The sequence below is a fragment of the Corapipo altera genome, unplaced genomic scaffold (genome assembly GCF_003945725.1).
Source record: "Corapipo altera isolate COAL_440 unplaced genomic scaffold, ASM394572v1 50, whole genome shotgun sequence".
NCBI classification, from domain to species: domain Eukaryota; kingdom Metazoa; phylum Chordata; class Aves; order Passeriformes; family Pipridae; genus Corapipo; species Corapipo altera.
This window is the reverse complement of record NW_020884889.1, coordinates 8778030-8798455: the sequence shown is the minus strand read 5'-3', so window position 1 is coordinate 8798455 and position 20426 is coordinate 8778030. Positions and strand designations below refer to the sequence as shown.

At 43.3% G+C, this 20426-nt stretch overlaps 1 protein-coding gene across 3 annotated transcripts in view; it reads right to left on the bottom strand.

Moving 5' to 3' along the window:
* Positions 1-8809, bottom strand: part of HOMER2 (homer scaffold protein 2) — a 58118-nt gene extending 49309 nt beyond the window's left edge. For all 3 annotated transcript variants that reach the window (XM_027644425.1, XM_027644427.1, XM_027644428.1), the window contains exon 1: positions 8703-8809. In XM_027644425.1, coding sequence (XP_027500226.1) covers positions 8703-8794 — 92 coding nt within the window. In that variant the 5' untranslated portion in view covers positions 8795-8809. The remainder of the gene's footprint in view (positions 1-8702) is intronic.
* Positions 8810-20426: the final 11617 nt, after the last annotated feature.

Below are 20426 nucleotides of genomic sequence, written 5' to 3'. Positions count from 1 at the left end.
CAACAAACAGCTGTCAAAAAAAATAATCATGAAAAGAGAGAGCTCTCATTCACCTGTGTGCTGTTAAGTTTTAGGCAACTGAATCTCCTTTATTATTTCAAAAAAGAATAAATTTCTCCCTATCCCAGCTGGAGGAGAGAGGATTACTATGACAATCACTGAATTTTATATGTACATGAATAGAGTCCAAAGATACTTTTATCTCCTTCTTGAATACCCAAGGGCAGCACTTGGGCCCTTGAAGTGCATCGTGCCCATGAGCACTGTGGCACTGTCCTGTCTGGGTAGAAACCTCCTGGTAGGTCAGGGAGGAGTATTTCAGCTTTGGGGCTATCAGGGGATTGGATTACATGAGTGTCTAAGAAGTAAGGGTTTTACCTGGAGGGGCAGTGCATAGGTACACCTATGTACAGGCCACACCATGTACAGACTCATCATAAGACCAAAAAGAAAAAAAAAATCAGATTTGTGGGGGTTTTCCCACTTTGTGAAAAAAGGAAAGTGCACATATGTTAAATAGGTGTTTAAGAGAGAGGGTAAAGTGGCTAGACCTCCTCCTTTGCATAAAGGTGGAATGAGATTAAATTGACCAGCTTGTGGCTCTCAAGTTGAGAAATCCCACTTGCAAGTTAAGACATGTACATAGTGGAAGTGTGCTTATGGAGACACAGTAGAATAATCCAAACTGACAGCTCTGGGAGAAAGTAAGTTAATAGGGACTGACGACATCCCCTTCAGGATTGGCATCAGATCATCCTGCATGCCAGAAACTGCTCTATCCCAAAAGGTAGGACCCTCCAAGGGCAATTGTCATCACCTCTCTGCAAGCCAAATGTCCCACTTTGAGGCATGGAGCAAGTTTTACATCTGCAATTCATACAAAAATTTTATCTATGTGATTTGTAGGACTTGGAGCTATGGGCAACATGGGGACAACTACATTGCTGCCAGTTTGTCCCACTGTCTGAACTACCCACCAGAACAGATATCCTGACTCTTCTTTACACATCACCATTTCCAAAATAAATGCTAATAAGGTGTCAGACTCTCCCCACATTTCCCACGCACTCTCCAAGCAGCTCAGCACCCCAGCACAGCCCTGAGAGCTGGCTGGGGACATTTTACACTTCTCATTTCAAAGAAATTCTCCAGCTTTTTTCAAATGCTCTTATTGACAATTTTCAACATCACAAAACACATCACATGTTCCCTCTTAAACAACTGCAGGAAGACATTTTAGATGTGTGCAACAGATTCATAGCGGGAAGCTGGAATACAAAAGCCTGATAAAAGCAGGGAATGAGACAAAGGCAACAAAGTGTTGCTGTTACAGACTACAGAGCAACTCACCAACAGTGGAGAACTTGAGTCAGTCACTGCAATGCAATTAATATGAGGGGAGACTGTGCATCTTGAAGTACCACGTTTTCAAAAGCAAAAGTGTTGCTCAATACTCCCCAGCTCCGGTTGCACTACCCGCACTTCTTCCAGGAGTGAAACAGTAAGTAATGAATACTGAAAAAAAGATGGTCACACCTCCACATATAAAATTAACATTTCCCTTCAACACCACGCAAAATTAAAATTTTGTATTTCCACCCCCCACCCAAAAAATACAGTAGTTCCATATCTGAGGAGAGGCAAACAACAAGTATTTATCAGAGGCAAACAACAAGTATTTATTCAGTAAGTACATGTACAACATTATTTCACAGTCCACAAGGAGGGATCTTCAGTACAAGCAGAAGCAACTCCGTACAAGCTGGCTACATATTTTTAAACATATTCCACAGAGGCCTTTGTTATCTTGCTGCACTGAGGTACTAAACGTTGCCTGATAAGAATACAGTTGTAGAATTATTATTATTATGATGCTGATGATGATGATGAAAATGCTAACAGGGAACAACACTGCCAGCTCTGGAGGGCTCTCCCTGGCCTCTTGATGCATAGGCAAAAAAGTGCAACTTCTACAGAAAATTTCTTTTTGAATTGCAGCAGGGTTCAAGCTTCTAAATCCTGTAGGCTGCAGTGAAACTTCCAGATGGAAAGGAAACAGTTTGTCCCTTCAGGAATTCTTACAATCTTGCATTTTGATAAGTCACGTCAAATAAATAAAATCAGATCAGTGAGTGGAGGAGGCAGGAAAGGAGGATGCAATGCCACTGAAGGAAACAGGCTTTGCACAGTAACCAGCACACACTACTGCTCAGACCTCTGTCACCAGGCCCCCTTTTCCCTCTTTCCCCTGTCTCAGATCTGCTCGCTCTTTCTCCACAATGAAGCCACCACTGTTTTGCAGCTAAAGCTCCCAGTCTTGCCAGTCTTCAACATGAAGCCCACAAATCCTAGAACACCTACACAGCAGAGCCTCCTGCTCCCCTATGAGTCACTAAGCAGGCTGTCCCACTTGCTGATGTCAGCCAGCAACATCCATTTTTTTAAAAACAAATCCTAAAACACCTCGACCATCAATTATTTAAAATATTATCTTCATTTTAATCCTGACCCCAGTGACAAAATTCCCATTACGAAGCAATTCAGAGTGATGCAAGAGGATCCAATAGCCTCTAATATTGCTACGTCAATGAGGAGTAAGCAGCCAGCTACTCGTGTCACACATGAGCTAAGCACAGAGCATCCAAACCGGCAGCAGCGGGCAGATTTCTTTTGCAAACAGGCAGAGAGCAGCTAGGATGTGTCACCAAAAATATAATCAGAGATCAACTGCATCAGCCAATCTCATCTTGTACATTTTGCATGAGTATGTATTACACAATCCCTACTCACACTGTCCCTAACCTGTGCTGGGTGATGTGTGGCTGTGGCACAGTAGCAACCTTCCCTAATACTAATTGTCTGTTCCCTGCCTAATTGCTCTTGCCGTTAAAAGTGCTTCTTTAATGCTCAAGCTTAAACACACTTCTCCTCTTTGTTTGAAGGCAGTGCCCTTGTCACATTCTGAGGTTTAATAACAGGATCGTCAGCTATTTACAGTGTGTTGCTGAATTATCAGAGAAACATAGTTGAAATATGTTCCCTGAGCACATTAACATCCTAAAGAGCTATGGCCAAATCACACTATAAACAAGTCACATGCTGTATTTGCGGTGCACAAAGTGCACAAAGGCGATAGACAGCATTCAAGGTGAAAGCTGACAGAGATTTGAACATGTAGCAGCCTTCAGGAGCGAGGACCTTCCCACTCTGTACACACCCTATCACAAAGTCAACAGGAAAACCAACAGCTGATTCAAAATTCTTGTGTGTCCTTAAGTGTATGTTCATGGTGAGGCTATTTATCTTAGGCACCACAATAATAGAGCCAAATGAATGAATAAAATGAATACACAGCACTGCAGGAAATCTAGATGTAAAACCAGGATGATGCCCTTGCTCTTGGGTTCTCGGCAAACTCACTGCCCTTCTCTGCCTGTTTCAGTCACGCTGGGAATACGTTTGAAAGAACAGTTTAAGACACTTGGTCAGATCTTGGATCAGTTAAAAAACTTTCAGTTTAAAGGAACTGAACATCAAATAATTCTTTTTAACATTTCAAATGATGCCCTTGTTATCAGGAGACCATTCTCTTTTCAGATAGGAAGAAGGGCTTGAGGGACATCTCAACTTCGTGGAGAATATTTTATTTATAAATTTTTTCTCAAGTGATAATCAAATTAACAGTGGTAATTAATTAAGTTAGCAGCTGAAAGCAACTTGAGTATGATGACTCTCTTAGCACTGAGTTTCCTTTGTGTTCACTCTCTACAGCATACTGTATATGAGCAAATGTTGAGAGAAATTTGCAGCACAGGACTCAAACTAGTTGTGGTACTGGTAGATTTTTCCTATTGTCATTTGCTAAACTTATCTCTAGCAGACCCTACAATATTTTTATAATCTACTGTCAGTATAATCTACTTTCATGTCAGTCATTCCTCCATCATTTCTTTCTGCTACTCTTTTATTAGCTTATTCCTTAATTTCTCCCAATACCATGCTTTACTCAGAGATTATTCACACAGATTTTTGCCTAAATTCAGTTATGTGCATCTGTCTGCACTGCTATGAACTCCCCACATAACTGTGAGAGGAGACAATGTCACTTGGATGAAACTCTACCAGAGGTTTGTTCACTCACTTGAATGCAACCACACCAAAACTCTAAGCACACACAAATCATAAGGATCTAGCTATTTGGTATTTTTTTCCTCTCCCCATCCCACCCAGCTCCCTGCCTCTCTAACTTTATTTAAATACACATAAACAACCTAAATAAGGGACTGTATACTGTTGAGGTCAATGGAGCTTTCCCATGCATTTCAGTGAACCAAACACAGTGCTCCAGAACTAGAGTTCTCTGGACCTGACTTTTCCACTGGATTTTGTACAGACATCTGTATCTGTACACAGAGATGTCAAAACCTCCAAATCAGAACAGCAGTTGTTTATATTTACTCTGTAAAATGGGAATACCTACATAAGGAGCCAAGGATGTGAAGAATCAAGCACCCCCAGCCAGCTGCTTCAAAAAACATGAGATAAACAGCTTCAGCATCTATCAGATCCAGTCCCCTTCCTTCAACAACACCAACACGAACACCAGTTGGATGATGTCTGATATAATCTGCCCCCCCCCCCCCCCAGCTATGCTAGGAACTGAACTGAAGCTGCTGACCTTAAAATCTCAAAAAAAGAGCCCCTGAGCTCACAGTACCAACTCAGTTGTGTTTGGGCATATGCTCATCCCAGCGCTGCTTTGAGGGACCTCGGACTGCAGTGAGAGGCAGGTGCCACTCCCAGGGTCCCAGGATGCCTCCTTTCCTCACAGACAGATGGGCTGGCCAAACTTTGAAGAGAGCTGCTGCAAGACTCTCACAGATTTCAGCAGGAGCTGGATGAAAGCCAAGGTGAATTTCCTCTACAACACACTATTCCCTGCCACGGAGCTTCTCAGGCAAAGCTTATCACCATGGTTTCTAAAGTATTGCTGGTACCGGGAAAGTGAACACCCTTCAAAATTAACATCTTCCTATAACATGAGCCTCATCACATCTTCTGCTTCCTTCACCTTCTTCTTCCCTCACCCTCACTCATCATGCCTTTTACTGCCCAAATAAAGCCACGTATTGGCCAATGGACATTACTACTGCTGACAGCAAAGGGGAGAGTGCAAGGCAGACTTTCCTTATCTCTTAAATGTCACTGCATAATAAAAACATTAAACATGCCCTCAGTAATAAAGCCCCCAATTGCACCTTTCCATGAATATATTACACGGAGAACAGTTTTGTTCAAGAGTCCAGTCACCCTAAGATGAGGTTACTTCATTGCTTGATCTAGGCTTGGAAACTCATCTTTTCCCACCTTCCTGCTAGTGGGCTCAAAGCCCACCTGGGGGAGGTATGGACTGATCCCAGCTGGAGGGGACTAATTTATCACATTAGCCCATGAGGAAGCAGCAGAGGGAAGCCATCTCATGTCAGCCAAAAGAAATGTGTGCTGTGAGCTAGCTCATCACCTGTATAAGCACACACTTCTACATGGTTGTACAGCTTTCTGTAATAATTTCTAACAGTCAGAGGCCTAATTTTAAATTTTATATGATTTATAAAATATATCTAACATTCAATTTTATTGCTAGAGGGTATTTACGTTGATTTGAGTTTTAACCCAACAGATAATATAAATAACAGCTTCAGCACAAGTGAAGTGATTTACAGGTCTAATCTAAAGTGGATACTTGTCACACACCTCATAACAAGAAATATTTTGTAATGGAGAGATAAGGAAATACAAAGTTACTATAGAAATGAAAATAGTAAAAGAATTTAAACACAGATGAAGTGCTATCCAATACCTCCTTAAATCAGCTAAGACCTAAACCTCAAGCATCTTTATAACTGTATATTTAGCTTAGACTGCTTAAATTGAGGTCAAACTATTAGATGAGTAGGTACAGCTCACTAACATCAGAGCCACTTTCTTGACTGTGATAGCCTTTGGCTTGCAACACCAAGAGACAAGGCAGGTGGCATTTTCAGACAAAGATTTCTACAGCTGGAAATGTGTTACACTGTGGTTTTCAAATAGCTAAAGTTTAAGCTCTGAGACTATTGAGGTAAACAGCAGCTATCAGATATGCTGGGCAGAAGAAAGTGGAGATTTAGGAAAATATTTGTTCCCTTTAAAGTAAACATTTGTCCAGTGAGACCCTTAACAGTGGCTTGACCAATATACAATGGTTTTCAGTCAGCAGGAACCTTCACATTGACTTTAATGGGCACTGAAGCAGATTTTTTTTTTCCTGGACACTTTTTTAGAACATTGTTTTCATATCCCCTGTATTACAGGCATCAGGGTTTTTTTAACATGTAAATTACTTTTGTAAAACTTGAAACTAGCTTGCTGCCTAGTAAGTCGAACTAAACCAACAGTTTAAATAGCTCAGTTCACAGCTAATAAGCAATTTAAATAGCTTTGCTTTGCTGAGCTCAAGTAGCTATATCAGGTTTCATAGCACCATCAGTCACTGCCAAATCCATAGGCAGCATTTAAATGAATCATTAGCAATGGTCACCCCTAGGAAAAAAAAAAAGGAAGAAAGTAAAAGAAAAAATATTTTAAGAGCTAAGAATCAAGTTATTGTAACTATTTTAAGAGCTAAGAATCAAGTTGCTGTCACAATTTCTATGAGAAAATGCCCCACATGTGACACCAAAATGTGCCCAGGAAGCAAATCCCACTGGAACTCCTGGGCCAAAATATATTCTTTCAAGTAAGGAAGACCGAGCTTTGTCCTCTGACCACAACCTGCTTCACAAAGACAGGTGAGTATAGAGGTGCCCATTTCACAGAAGGAAAAGCTAGAGCATGCAGAGGTGAAGGATTTACCAGCAGAGATGGAACTAGAAGGAAGACTGGGGGGTTGCTCCTGTGTCAAGTGTGCTAAGCCACAGCTGCAGTAACGCTATCACAAATACACTTCCAAGTTCTCAGTATCAGAAAGGTGAATGGCAAAACAACCACATGAGACACTGAAAAAACGTATATTCAAAAAACACCTCGTCTGCACTCTGTACAGAGTGTATGAGTGTGTACAACCCACGCTGAAACCCAGGGAATGAATGATGCTGGGAGCTTGATCTCACAAGCACCAGGGTAAGACTGAAATAACTTATTTTAAGTGAAACACATTAAATCAGGGTATTGAACCAGGCTGGTGGACGTGCCTACTCCCTGTACAAGTCTGCATGACCTAATATGGAGCAGCACAGACAGGAGCACAACCAGAGCTCTTAAAAGTCTTCAAGTCCTTCGCAGCCTGAACAGCTCTAGAGGCAGAGCAGGACCACACTGAGCCCAGAGCTACAACTGCCTAACAGAAGGGGATAGGGAGAACATCTGCAATCTTTCACTAAGTTCTCTCCAAGCCACAGCTAAACTGATCTACCAGTATGGAAACGGTTAAAAATGACAACAACAAAAATATTTGCATTGAGAGACATCCAGATAGAGTGACAGAGGCAAGTTTCCCATGGATGGTTGTTTCTGACCATCCTGGACTAAGTGGGGCAGTGCTTCTCTACACAGGTTTTGATGCATCTTTCTTCAACCCCAAGGACAGTTTCTCTTTTATTTTCCAGTGAAACTTTACATAATTAAGAAGATGAGCCCCTAGTAATCCTTAAGTGAAACACAGGGAGATGCTCACTTAGATCTTATTTCTCCTTCTGCCCCTGTGTTTCTATTCAGTATTCCTGGGTATCAAATTCAGACACATGCATGACATTTTAATTCATTATTTATCCATACAGTCTCGAATTATATCCTTCGACAAAAATAAACATATTTATAGTGAGAATTTGGATAGTTGGAAGTAGCAGGAGTAAGCTCAAAACTGGAGAACGATTCCTTGCCACAGGGGGGTGAGGAGAGGCAAGGAAAAGGTGTGAGAAAACATAATAGGATAAAAAGAAAGTAAATGAAATGTGTGGGTTTGGAAACCTCCAAGACATATTGGTCGAGAGAATCTCAAACCTATATATAGTTCAAGTCAAAAGCACAACCTTAACCTCTGTTTCCACATATTTAGTTCACAATCTGCCCCAATGCCAGCACTCCGCTTTTGTCCCCTCATACAAGTTAGAGGATAGGAAAAATGCCGGACTCATTTCTGGAAAGATCAAGCTGAATTCTCCAAGAGGCCACCACATCCGATCAGAGACTTCTGGTACGTTTAAAAAAAAATAAACAAGGGGGAAAATATTTACGCAAATTAGGGAACAACTGGCACAATTCAGGCAAGTTTATCGCGTGCCTCCAGCAGCCAGAGCTCTCGCTGAACCAGCGCGAGTGAAGCATCTGACAATGAACTCGCTACACATCCCGCAGCTTCCCGGCGATGGACCGGACCTCCCGGTCCCCGGACCAGCTCCCCGTTCCGCGACATCCCGAGCTCCTCCCCGCTCACTCCAGCGGGGATTTCGCCGCCGGTAACGTGCCGGCGGTGCTCTCCCTCCGCCGGCGGCTCGGGCAGGAGCCCGCTCCCGGGCGGGCGTCAATGATTAATTACGTTATAAAACGCCGGTTCCGGGGAGCGCTCCCGGGGCTCTCCCACGCTCCGCGGCCGCCGAGCGCACCTGCGGCGGGGTCGGGGCGGGACGCGGTGCCCACGCGTGGCCGGGGCCCGGCGGACTCACCCCATGTCTCGGCACCTCTCGGCGGCGGCGGCACCCCCGGGCGGCTCCCCGCGCTCGGCGGCCAGCGGCGGCCGCGTCCCCACTTCGCACATGCGGCCGCCCCGGCCCCGGCTGGCTGCGGCTGCACGGCGGCAGCGAGCCGTCCTGCTCCTCCCGCTCCTCCTCCTGCCGCCGCCTCCCTCCCCCCTTACATAACCTCCCTCCCGGGCGGCGGCGGCACCGAGCGGCTCCCGCGGCACCGCCGCCCTGCCAGGCACAGCGCGGGGGCGGCGGGCGGAGCGCGGCGGGGCGGGGATGGGCGGTGGGCGCGCCCCGGGGCCCCTCCGCTCCCCGCCCCGGCGGTGCGGGGCTGTGTCCCGCCGGGCAGCGAGGAGCCGCGGGAGGGGGTTGTGGTGCCTCGTCCCGCCGGTGCCGGCGCTGGAGGGGCCGCGACCTGACGGAGGGGGACGGGGCAGCCAGAAAACTTCGGGTGAAGTTGTGGGGCTGTCCCCAGTCGGCCCCGCCCGCAGCCGTCGAGCCCCAGCGGCCAGAGGGGTCAGCCCACGCCCGGGACCGGCTGTGCGGGACCGGCTGTCCCGCACCGGGAGCGCCCCGCAGGCGGCCCCCGCCCCGCGGCCCGGATACGGCACCAGTCCGGGGATGCCCTTCCGACCGAGGGGATGCCACGCCGAGGGATGCCTGGTGAAACACGGGCAGGCGATTCTTTCGCTCTGTCACGCCCTCCCCGGGCTGTTCACGCTCCGAGTCCGTGTTCCCAGGGCGATGCGGGGCATGGGGGCCGTGAGTGCGGAGCCTGCAAGCCACGGCACCGTGTCAGCCCCATTTGGGCGCTGGCCCTGGCAGACCCAGACCCACAGTCCAGGTCTGGGTCTCGTACCCCGCCAGAACCCTGCTGCTCTGCCCAGAGGGGTGAATCCCATCGGGACGACTGACTCTCCTTTTTACCCTCCGCAGCCCCGCCCCAAATCTGTGCCAGATACGGTCACAAAACCATGTAGGTTTCATGAAAATAAAGAGAGGGATGATTCCTGTCCATGGAAGGAAAAATTGCACTAGTGTGGAAGAGCTGTGTAATGGCTGCCCAGCTACGAGGGTGACACTGACATCTGACTGGCAATCACAGGACACAAATCCATAGCAGAGCCACGGACCTGCTCGTTTCGGTGTTTGTGGGACCGTGCTACACAGACACACTTATTCTTTCGTGGAGAAAAGATGCCCAATTCACACATAAGAGAGAATTTTAACTTCACCCACACAAAGTTATAATTAATACCCTGCCATCAAGAGTGATTATTTTCATCCATTTTTTCAAATCTCACTTAGATTTATCCTTTCTTTCCAAGAAAGCATAGAAATTGTGGGAAAGACTTTATGTTCACTTGCTTTAACTTTGTGTGCAATAACTTGGGTTGTCCTCAGTATTACCTGGGGACCTCATGGGAAATCGCAATGGAAAACTTAGCCAGCAACATAAAACCTTCCTGCTAGGGACAATGAAACTGTCTCCCACTCTGACAGACAAGTATTTCCCGATGTCTGGAACACCAAAATGGAACTTCAATCCCATACACTCAAATAAAGTCTTATGTCATGAGGAAAAAAAGAGCAAGGTGAATTACATAGACATTTTCAAAAGGCTGTGGGATGACACCTCTCCAACATACCTGCTCTCTTTACCATGGTCAGATGGTCACTTTGGATGTTGAAGGACACTTAACTCCTTACCTAATCACTGATGTCAAAAGACTTCCCATGTCCTGTTCTGCCATCTGAAGGTGAGGTTCCTTTTCCTCAGGGATAGTCATGGAAAAAGTGACAATCCTTCTGTGTTCATGATGGCCTGCATCCTTGAATATGGCTTTCATGTGACCATTCCTCTCTTCTAGGAGAAACAGTGCAGGGTAGTATTCTCTGAAGGGAAAAAATAGCAGACTAGCAATCTTGTGGAAAAAATTCGCACCATGAATTCGAGCATTTTATCTCACTGTTTTTACACCATTTACCTCATTTTGTTAAATTACACATTCCATTCATCAGAGAGGAATTGTCTTGGTCCTCTCTGATTAATTAGCTCATTTTGGTGAGTATCCAAAAGCTGTGTTTTATGAACCAGTGCTGCATGTGACTTACAAGTATCTAATGGAATTGGATCAAAATGGGATAACACACTTATTATATGTGTCATGTTAAGATGAAAATTGGAAATTGGAACTGCAGTTGCCTTAGCATTTTCTAATTTTTTAATCTTTTCCAATCTTGTATTCAAGAGTGTGTTTTCATCCCCAATTATAAAAATAAAGCTTAAGCTTATGGAAGCGTAATTGGCTGTAAAATTCACATGATACAAAATTTTGTACATTGTTCCTAAGCCCTTCCGATTTCATTTATGCTCTTTGTACAACCATCTTCTAGAAGAGATACAATTATGGTCCCATTTCTCAAGTACCCTGAGACATTTGGTCTGGCAGACAGCAAGTTAACCCAGTTTTCTCCTCATATTTGGGTATCTGTAAGTGCACTCCCTTCACCTGAAATTCCACCTATTCTTCCAAATGGATGAGATATTGCTCTTTCCGAAGTGTGGCACACTGTTGTTGTCCCCTTTTCTCTGCCAAAAAGAGGATGAAGTCCTGCCCTCAATTTAAGTCAATGGTAAAAGAGCCGTGGATTTGAGTAAGGCCCAGATCTCATGTAAACCCTTTAACATTATTAATATCAAATGAAGCAATTGCTCTACAGACAATTCCATCTTTAACCTCTCCACCATCAGAGCCCTAATTTGTGTATAGTTCCCATTGATTTACATTATTGTTGTATAGTTTAGCATTCCAGTTGTTTAAAGTATTTTCAGTTCTCTGTAAATGAGAACTATAAATATGCTATCAGAATTAATCAGTTCCTATGCTTTCACATGTGACATGATATTTCATTTCCGATTTGGCTCGGATGCAGGATGTGTACATGATGGTAATTCGGTCCTCATTTAGTATTCACAAGTGTGCTCTTATTACTGTGGCACGGTTAGGAAGACTCAAAATACTGAAGGCACAGGATCCCTTGGTAGGATTCAAGCTGAGCAATAAAAATATCCACACTCTGTAAATGGATGTTACTTCTTTAGATGAGAAATTTCTCCTATTCCCACTGGCCTCCTAAAGTTATAATTTTTTGATTCCTAGATACAGGGTGAATATTCTTTTCAGAAAGCTGATCTAACAATCAGGAGTATGTACCCAGCCTGCATTCTGAAAAGCAAAGAGCTCACTGGGCTCTTCCTCTCTCTCAGTGTTTCTGTTCTCTCCTTTTGTTTGGCTTTCACTATTGTTGTCTTTTGCCACTCAATTTTATTTTAGATATAATTTTATTTCAGAAAACCTGCCATTTAGTCTTTTTCAACTATTATACTTCAAGATAGTCTTCTCTCTATTTCCCATGGCAGATAGTATTAAATGAAATATTCAATACTGTGATTTTCTCCTTTTTCCATGTAGATTGGTGAATCTGCATTTTTTTACTCCAACAGAACCGTGCCAGTTCCCTTTTTCACCCCTTTGACAAATAACCAACCATTTTCTAGCTTTTAATGTTATCAGGAGTTTAACCAAAAAAAGCTTTGGGGAACTCTTGATTTTTACATCTGAAACAGAAAATTAGTTTTCAAAATCTCCTGACAAATGGAGAACTAATGTAATTATAATATCACTGGATATAAAATTTTAAAGATGAGCAACTGAGAAAAAAAAGGATTTTAAATCAGACTGTTCAAAATGCTCTGATTTACAATATTTGTTGTTAAAACCAACTTAACCTGATACCTAATAAACAATTAGCACAAAAGATATATTTACTTAAAAAAACCAACACACTTGTCCTTTCAATTAAAATGTCAGAGCTCATAATAAACATTTGAGACCTTCAACAAGTCCTCCAGCAAGTCATATAATTTCTAGGGAAAAAAAGTATTTCTTTCCAGCCCCCTTCAGAAATAAGCTAAAATAATAGGACTACTTTCTGTATCTTTAAAAGGAAAAAGGGGAGAAACTAATTTAAAAGCATTTTGTCAATCAACTTTAAAATAGTAGGTTGAATGTTCTCTTATTATTCTTTCAGTTTATTCTTATATGTATAATTGCTTAGTGCCAGGAAGCACCTGTCTCAGTGGAGTCGTGGAAAGTGCACACACAGTTTCTACCTCACTTTTAAAGAGTTGTCCTGTGAAATGTTCAAGTAACAGTTCAAAGCAGATGTTTCTGTAAATGCAAAGAGCTGTCTTGTCACACTGTGGTATATGCTGCTTTCTCAATGAAGACAAATGCAGCTAACCAAAAATAATATTAAATAAGATTTTAGAGAGAGAAGACAGAGACACGTAAAGAAAGTCAGCAAAACCAGAACAATGCCCTACAGCCATCACAGGACTGCAGCCCTGAATGTGAATACCAAGCACAGTATTGAAGGCTACAAAATTGTAAGAGCTGATGAGTTTCTAATAATACTGGTGTAGTCAGAGAACGTCTGTAAGGATTAATACACAATTTGGGATAGATCCTCCAGGCATCCTTTGTACTTTGGTCTACTAGAAACCTGGGACACAGGAGTGCACACTGACCCTGAACATTTGTGGGATTGTTGTCCCACACTTGGAGCAGACCTTGTTCCCTTAACAGACCTATTTCTGTGTACTTTCAAGGTAAGACAAACAGATAATCCCAATTGTCCTTCTTAATGTTTTCATTGATGTAGACACTTTGATTATGTCCACTCCACTGTAAAGTAAATAATGTTGGTCACCTGACACCTTTTTTCTCTAGGTAGTGGGTCTTGCTGCTCTGTTCTGAGATCACGTCAATTTGAACTGGTTTGGCAGTGGGCAGGCTGGGACTGCAGAGTAGGTGAGGAGCACTGCATGTAAGTCTTTTACAGCTTGTATTTAAGTCTATGTACTTGTTTCATATGCACACAAATACTGCTTTTTTTTGGAGCACATATGCATGAGTGAAGCTCTTCCTAAAGCACAGGCATGCACAGGTCTCCCAGCTGATGACTGGATCCTGAATTGCTCCTCAAAAATGTACCAAATGTGCTCATTTATCCCTTCCAATATGCAGTGCTTTGCATTTCATATGGCACTTCAGAAGTTATCAGCTTTTTCACTAAAAGTTTATTTTGGTGATTTTCTTTTTAAATCCCAAAAGAAGAAAAAAACCATTCAATTTCATCCGCAAGTACAGATGACGACTCTGGTTTCCTTCCAGGCTTATATCACAAAATTCCATTTATTTGGGATTTATAAAATGGAAGTTACAGCAATCAGGCACCAGTTATGTAGATAGGGTAGATTGGTTTTCTTTTAAACTAATTCAGATCAGAATTGTTGGTCCTGGCAGGGCAAATTGTACAAGAGAAAGGAGAGGGAGAGAAGTGTATGTCTTGTCTGTTAGAAACAGGACCTCATATTGCAACTTGGCTGTCATGATGGTGGTGACAGCCAAGGCTACTAGCAGAGAAACAGATAATAAGGAAGGGAAAAGATATTCACATTTTTGGTGAAAAAAAGCTTGATTTTCAAACATGCAGAATTGTATGACCATACATTCCAGCAAAACATTTTTCTCACATGTAAATTTGCTTGTAGCTCAAGAGATTTTAATTCTCAGGCCCTTGCTACCATCTGTAACTCAATCTCTATTTTTTAAAGAAATTGCAGACATCTGTTTAAATACCCACCTCTTCCGTCACATGGAATTCTGGATTCAAAAATCTGAGCTCGAAAATAATACCAAAGTTGGATTTCATTTCCAAGCAACCACAGACTGGCATTTTAAACGCTGCCTTTTTAATGAGCCCACTGTGCCGCGCTGACCGTGCCGGGCTCTGCGGCACATGAACAATGTCCGGTGAGGGTCAGAGAGCTGGGCAAGAGGGTCATGCTGCTGGAGGGAGAAAGAAGGGAGGAGGTGGAAAAGACACCCCCAGGCTCATTGCAGCTGCTCTGGAGGGCAGATCAGCGGGAGCCAGGGGAGGAAATGAGAAGGCAATGTGGGATGTTCCTAGAGACTGCAGTGAGAAATGTGGGATTTTTTTCTCTTTTCAGCTCGTACTCCTCCAAGTCACCCTGCTTCCCCTCTGACCTTCTCCCAGGAGGCAGGTCTCTATCCCCAGCTCCCTCCCTGAAGGGTCACTCTCCACTGTGTCCACACCCTCTCTCTCACAAAAAAAACACGACTCCCATGTAAAACAGGAGGGAGGCGGAAAGGCTGGGGCCAGACATTTTCAGAGCATTTTAGTTCTCCAAAAGTGCTTGCCTTGGTTGCTTGCAGGAATTCATCCCTCAGGCTGGTGCAAAATAGTTCATTCTTTGTACTTTTTCAGAGTTTACTCATCAACGGACATTGCCCCTTAATCAGCTTCTTGCTTGCCCTGCTGGAAAAGGAAGACATTTCCCTGAGTACACCTGAGGTCTGATTCATTTACATGAATGCCCAAAGCCTAGATAAAGGCTTATGTATTTCCCTGTGGGCTGAGGCATCTGGATCCTTCACCTGGATGAATTCTCAGAGGACTGAGCAGTACCAACAGAGTGCCAAGTGGGAATGAAGTCATGTGGGATTTCAAGCCTATTTATGAAACCTGATGGTTGAGGTATAGTGGTGAGCACCTCAGACTTCTCACTAAAGCTTGGAAGGACATGAGTGGCAACAAAGCAAAAGATTTCTCTCCTTCGATTGTAGAAATTACCTTGAGTTTATAGAAGTAAGACCTGGCTCAGAGATAGGAAGTTGGAAGGGTCCAGGACACCAGCTATGGGTGTTTTTCACAGACGGGGATAACTTTGATTTGTGAAAGAAACTGTTTGTCACCACAAAAGCTGTATTTTGCACTATTCTCAGAAAAAAGTGTTGAGTTTTCCTCTTTGTGCCTTTCACTGTCTTATGGAAAGCAATTAAGATGTATTTAAGAAGTAGGCTAATATTTTAATGCTTCCAAAATGCATTAGAAAAGAAAACAAAACAAAACAATTCACCAAAAAAACCCCAAACAAGAAAACCCCAACCCTACTGGCCTAAATTTATATCACTTTCAAATAAAGTTAAAGACCTTGACTTATACCAGTCCTTATGTCTAGGTATTTGATGAAAGAGCAACAAGAATACAGCACCCACAAACAAAGATCCCAGGAATACTTTGATAAGAAAATGCATTTTGAAGGAATCTAGTGGGTGGCAAGATGGGCTGCATGTCTTCTCTGGATAAAAGCGGCACAAAGAGAGCTTCTGCATTCCTAATTCTACCCAATATAGCTTTGTTCTGCAACAATACTTGGATAACAAAATACAAAACTACTACCAATCAGTTGAATAAACATAATTTTTTTTTTTCTCTTTCAGCTCCATATTTTACTTCTCAGAAAATATTTATTGTCAACACTTTTAAATTCAATCTTGCATAATTCTAGTTAACAGAAGCTATGAAGTGCTCATATCTAATGGTAAACACAGCTTCCACTTTTCTGGCAAATTTTCATAGTCCTTGGGGGGTGTATAAAATCCATATTCTTTGAAAAATCAGAACAAAACTTTTAGTCAATGCAAATATTGGAAAAAACAACCCAACATTTTAGGGACATGATTGCAGCACCTGGAGGACAGTTCTCTAGATCCAGAGTCCTTACCTGGGTCTAGAAGAAGCACTGAAAGGACGACAGGCAGCAGCAGCCATGCATAATATTATAATAAGTTTTTTATCCAAAGCTCAGTTTGGGCTTTGGAGCCAGAGCAGGGATCCCTGTGCACTGCCATGGGAGATGACACCAAGCACTCAGTTACACAATTCAGTTTAACACTGTGAGACTCAGTGGAAAGAGGAGCAGAACACTTACAACTTCCAGAAAAGCTTTGAGCTGTGTTTTGTTTTAATTTAATCTTTAGCCAACAGAGAAATGTTGATATACAAAACCTTTTCTACATACTTGAGAAAATGAAGTCAACACTATAAAGTATGGATGACACATATCCTCTAATCTTCATTTATTGTTCCTTTGCAGAAGTGTACGTGATTTATACTGTGAATGTACCAACATTTTTCTAAGTTTAATTTGATAGCTTTCCTGCAGGAATAGGCTAATCTTCATCTATACCACCTTTAATAATATTTATTACTGTTCTTCTGCTCCTCTGTGGCTGACTAAATATTCTCTCTGTGTCCATCTGGTGAGTACCTCTTCCCAAAATAGTTCATGACCACTCTTTCCTATATTTGCACGAGAGATGTACTATTATTATGTTTGCATGGGAGAAGTTAGGCGACCCTGCAAAAATGTTTTTCAGTGATATCATTTGTCCAACTTGTACATTGATTTACAATTTTAAATGTGACATCATAACTGGCATGTGACAGAAGATCTAAGCAAGAAATATATTGCAGTCTCTTAGAAATCTAGCCAGAGTTGCTCTTTTTTAGCTCCTGTTTGTTTGCCCAGAATAATTAACATTTGGTCAAAGAGAATAACCTGCAGCTATTGTTACTCAGCATTCAACTTTCTTCCACTATTTAAAGCTGAACTGTTGCTGGTTCTAAGAACATGGTTTTTGAGATATAATTCCTCAGCATAAGCTGTCCTGGGAAAAGAGCAGGAGCCAGCCCTGGAAGGGTAACAAAGCATGTTTTGAATGCATAGGATATGTAAAGCCTCAAATGCCAGCCAAGCAGCACCACATGCTTAAAGCCACACTCAGTGAACCGGAATTTCCTCCAGCGCAATAACGCTTGTTGTGACAAATAAGTAAACTCTTGAGGAAACAGCCATTAAAATGCATTTTCCTCTCCAGCTAAAGAAGTATCTCACAACACAGAGACCTTCAACAGGGTAATGCTTTGCATTTTCCATTGTTTTTACATGCAGGTATCTCACAACAATAATATCCACACAGAAGCCAGCCCTGGCCCCATGATGCTAATGGAAAAAACCCTTTCTTTTGACTTCACTGGAATTATGATTCAGTCATAATTGATTAATCCTCATTCCATTCCTGTGAGACAAGGGGGGATACATAGAGATCCCTTCACACATCAGTGCAACATGGTGTTTCTGGAAAATATCAGCTGTTCCAAACCAGAGAGGAGCTCAGCATGCAGCTTGGAATAGGATGCAATGGCCAACACTATCTCCATCTGGAACAATACAGGAAATGCTGATAGCCAGAATGGCATTACTGAAAATAGATTTTGGCCCTCATACAGGGATTAAGAGTCTTAATTTTCAAAAGGTGCTCTGGGGCCTTTAATAACCATAAATAGTCAGCACTTTGCATTGGTTCCTGGCTGGAGAGATGGCAGCACTCACAGTACGGTGGTTCCTCAGACCATGAGGTCACATTGCTTCATTACTGGATCATCTGCAGCTTTCAAGAGGACCAACGGGACTTCTGAGTCAAAGGGAGAGCCACTGCAAAGCCCTGACACCACAGAAGGAAAAATCACAACAGTACTTGGAACCAGTGGAACAAGGATTTCTCTCCTAGGAAATCGTCTATGAGATCTGGCAGCAACATTTTCCATCAGATAGCAACTTAGAGATCTTTGATATCTTATATAACTGCCATCCTTAAATAAAACATATATCTAGTTCATCATTTTTTCCCCTGATTTAATTAGAATCTTGCTTAGTTTTTCAGGTTGGTGAAGTCTTATCTTGCAATATGCTGCAGTTGCTACTGCTTGGAGATTAATGTTTGCTTTTTAATTAAAGTTTTTATTTGGGAAGTTTGTGGTATCCCCACACCACCATTTAAGACCAAGAAAATAACTGTATATTATTCTTAAGATGAGCAGCCACAGCATAACAAGAAACAATCATATTCAATGTATCACCAAAAAATACCACGTGGTTTTCATTTATATGTGAGATTTTCTGAGCTTGCTTTTAATGACTCCCCATAGAACTTTGAATTTTCCACAATAATATCTCTGTATTTTTTGAGTTTAGACTATTGAGTAGTCAGCATGTTCTTCTGCACTGGTTCCCAACCAGCACCAGAAAGTTCAGCTGACTACTGTCATGCTAAGCAGCTGGTTTCCCCCATAGCACAGCTCTGCAGATGGTGTGGGGAGGGAGAAGAAGCAGCCTCAACTCAAGAAGTGGCGAAGAGAGACCTGAACTTGGGAGGGTGAGCAGGGCCATGGGACCAGTGGCACTGTGGAAAGGTTCCAGGAAAGGAAACTGCTGCAGGAGGCCAGGGCAAAGATGAAGGAATTACAGCAACACTGAGGCAGGCAAGGACAGTGTGCCTCGACACCCGAGGCAGAGGTCCCTGGGAGGGCAGGAGGGGATGCAGAGGGGTGGCAGCCACAGCATAATCTCCTGAAAGATTAGGAACCCTTATCTGCTGGAAAGAATGATCTCAAGTCCTAATTTAGTAACAGGAGGGAGAGTTATTACTACTCAGAGCAGTGGTGACCCTAGACCCCCATACTAGAACCCAGCTTCAGCACAGCACAGACATAAAATTAAAAGATAGTCCCTGTCCATAGAGTTTCCAGGTTTTGTGTAGAGCAAGGGACAACACAGGGATGCCCAGAGGAGTGCACAGCAGTGGCAAGCCAATGTCAGAACAGGGAGCAGACTGCTCAGTCCAGCTTTGCAAAATCCTGCAGGCTTCTCTGCAGCTCAGCTAATTCACTTACAACTTATTTCATTGTAGCACAGTGTGGTCTCATTGCAGATTGGCAGCTCTGGAAAATTCTGGTCTACAATTTTTTAAAAAAGTTCCTTCACATTAAAAAGACATTCCAAATTTGAATTACTAAAAAGTTGGCCTATAGTTCAGCTTTTGCTGTCTCTAATGGCCCTTAAACTTAAGAGAAACTGCAGAGAACATTCAGGAACTCTCCTTACATGCAAAGAGAAGGGAAAGAAGGGAGACAAACTCCTGTGCTAACAGCTTCTTGCTAAAACCATTTGGGGAGAGCCATGTTTAGTATCTAATGGAGGGAGCATTACCTAAGCCAGTTCCACTGACCTCAGCCTTGAGAAGGAACAAAACACTGAAAAGCTGTTTCACTGTCTTTAGCAGAACCTGAACACGTGCTCACACACTGCACACAGACTCAGGAGGATGGGCATGAGCGGGGCCTCCCTCAGGGCACATCTACCTGTGGGGCTGATACCGAGGGCATGTTTAAAACCTGGGCCTCAGAGAGAACACGGAAGCCTCCAGTGCCCAGGGAATGTCACCATTCAGGAAAGGGAGTAAAATGGGAGACTTACGTATCCTCTTTAGAGGTTGAATTTTGACTTTGTGTCTGAGGCAACCGGATTGAAACGGGCAAACCGCATCAGCTGCCCAACCCAGGAGAAATGCTAGACCTTTGCTGAAAGGCATAACCACTTCCTCCCGCTAGATCCTGGGTTTTGCAAGGATCTGAGTTTCTGATTTAAACACAACAGCAATTGTTACCAGATGTGCATGTCAGGGCCCTGAATGCACTGACAGCCCTTAATTGCCTCGACCAGCCCTGGCCCCCCTGCCCCAGCCATGGAGGCCCTCGGTCCCTGCCCGGCGCTGCAGACCCAGCTGTGTCGTGCCTGGCCACGCACCCTGTTCATCTGGGCAGTGACCCATGGGCTGACCTCAATTTCTGGCTTGCCTTGGACTTGTCTAGTCCCCATGAACTTGTCTGCCCCTCTGAGCTCTGCCAGCTGCGGACTGAGGGCAGCCCTGC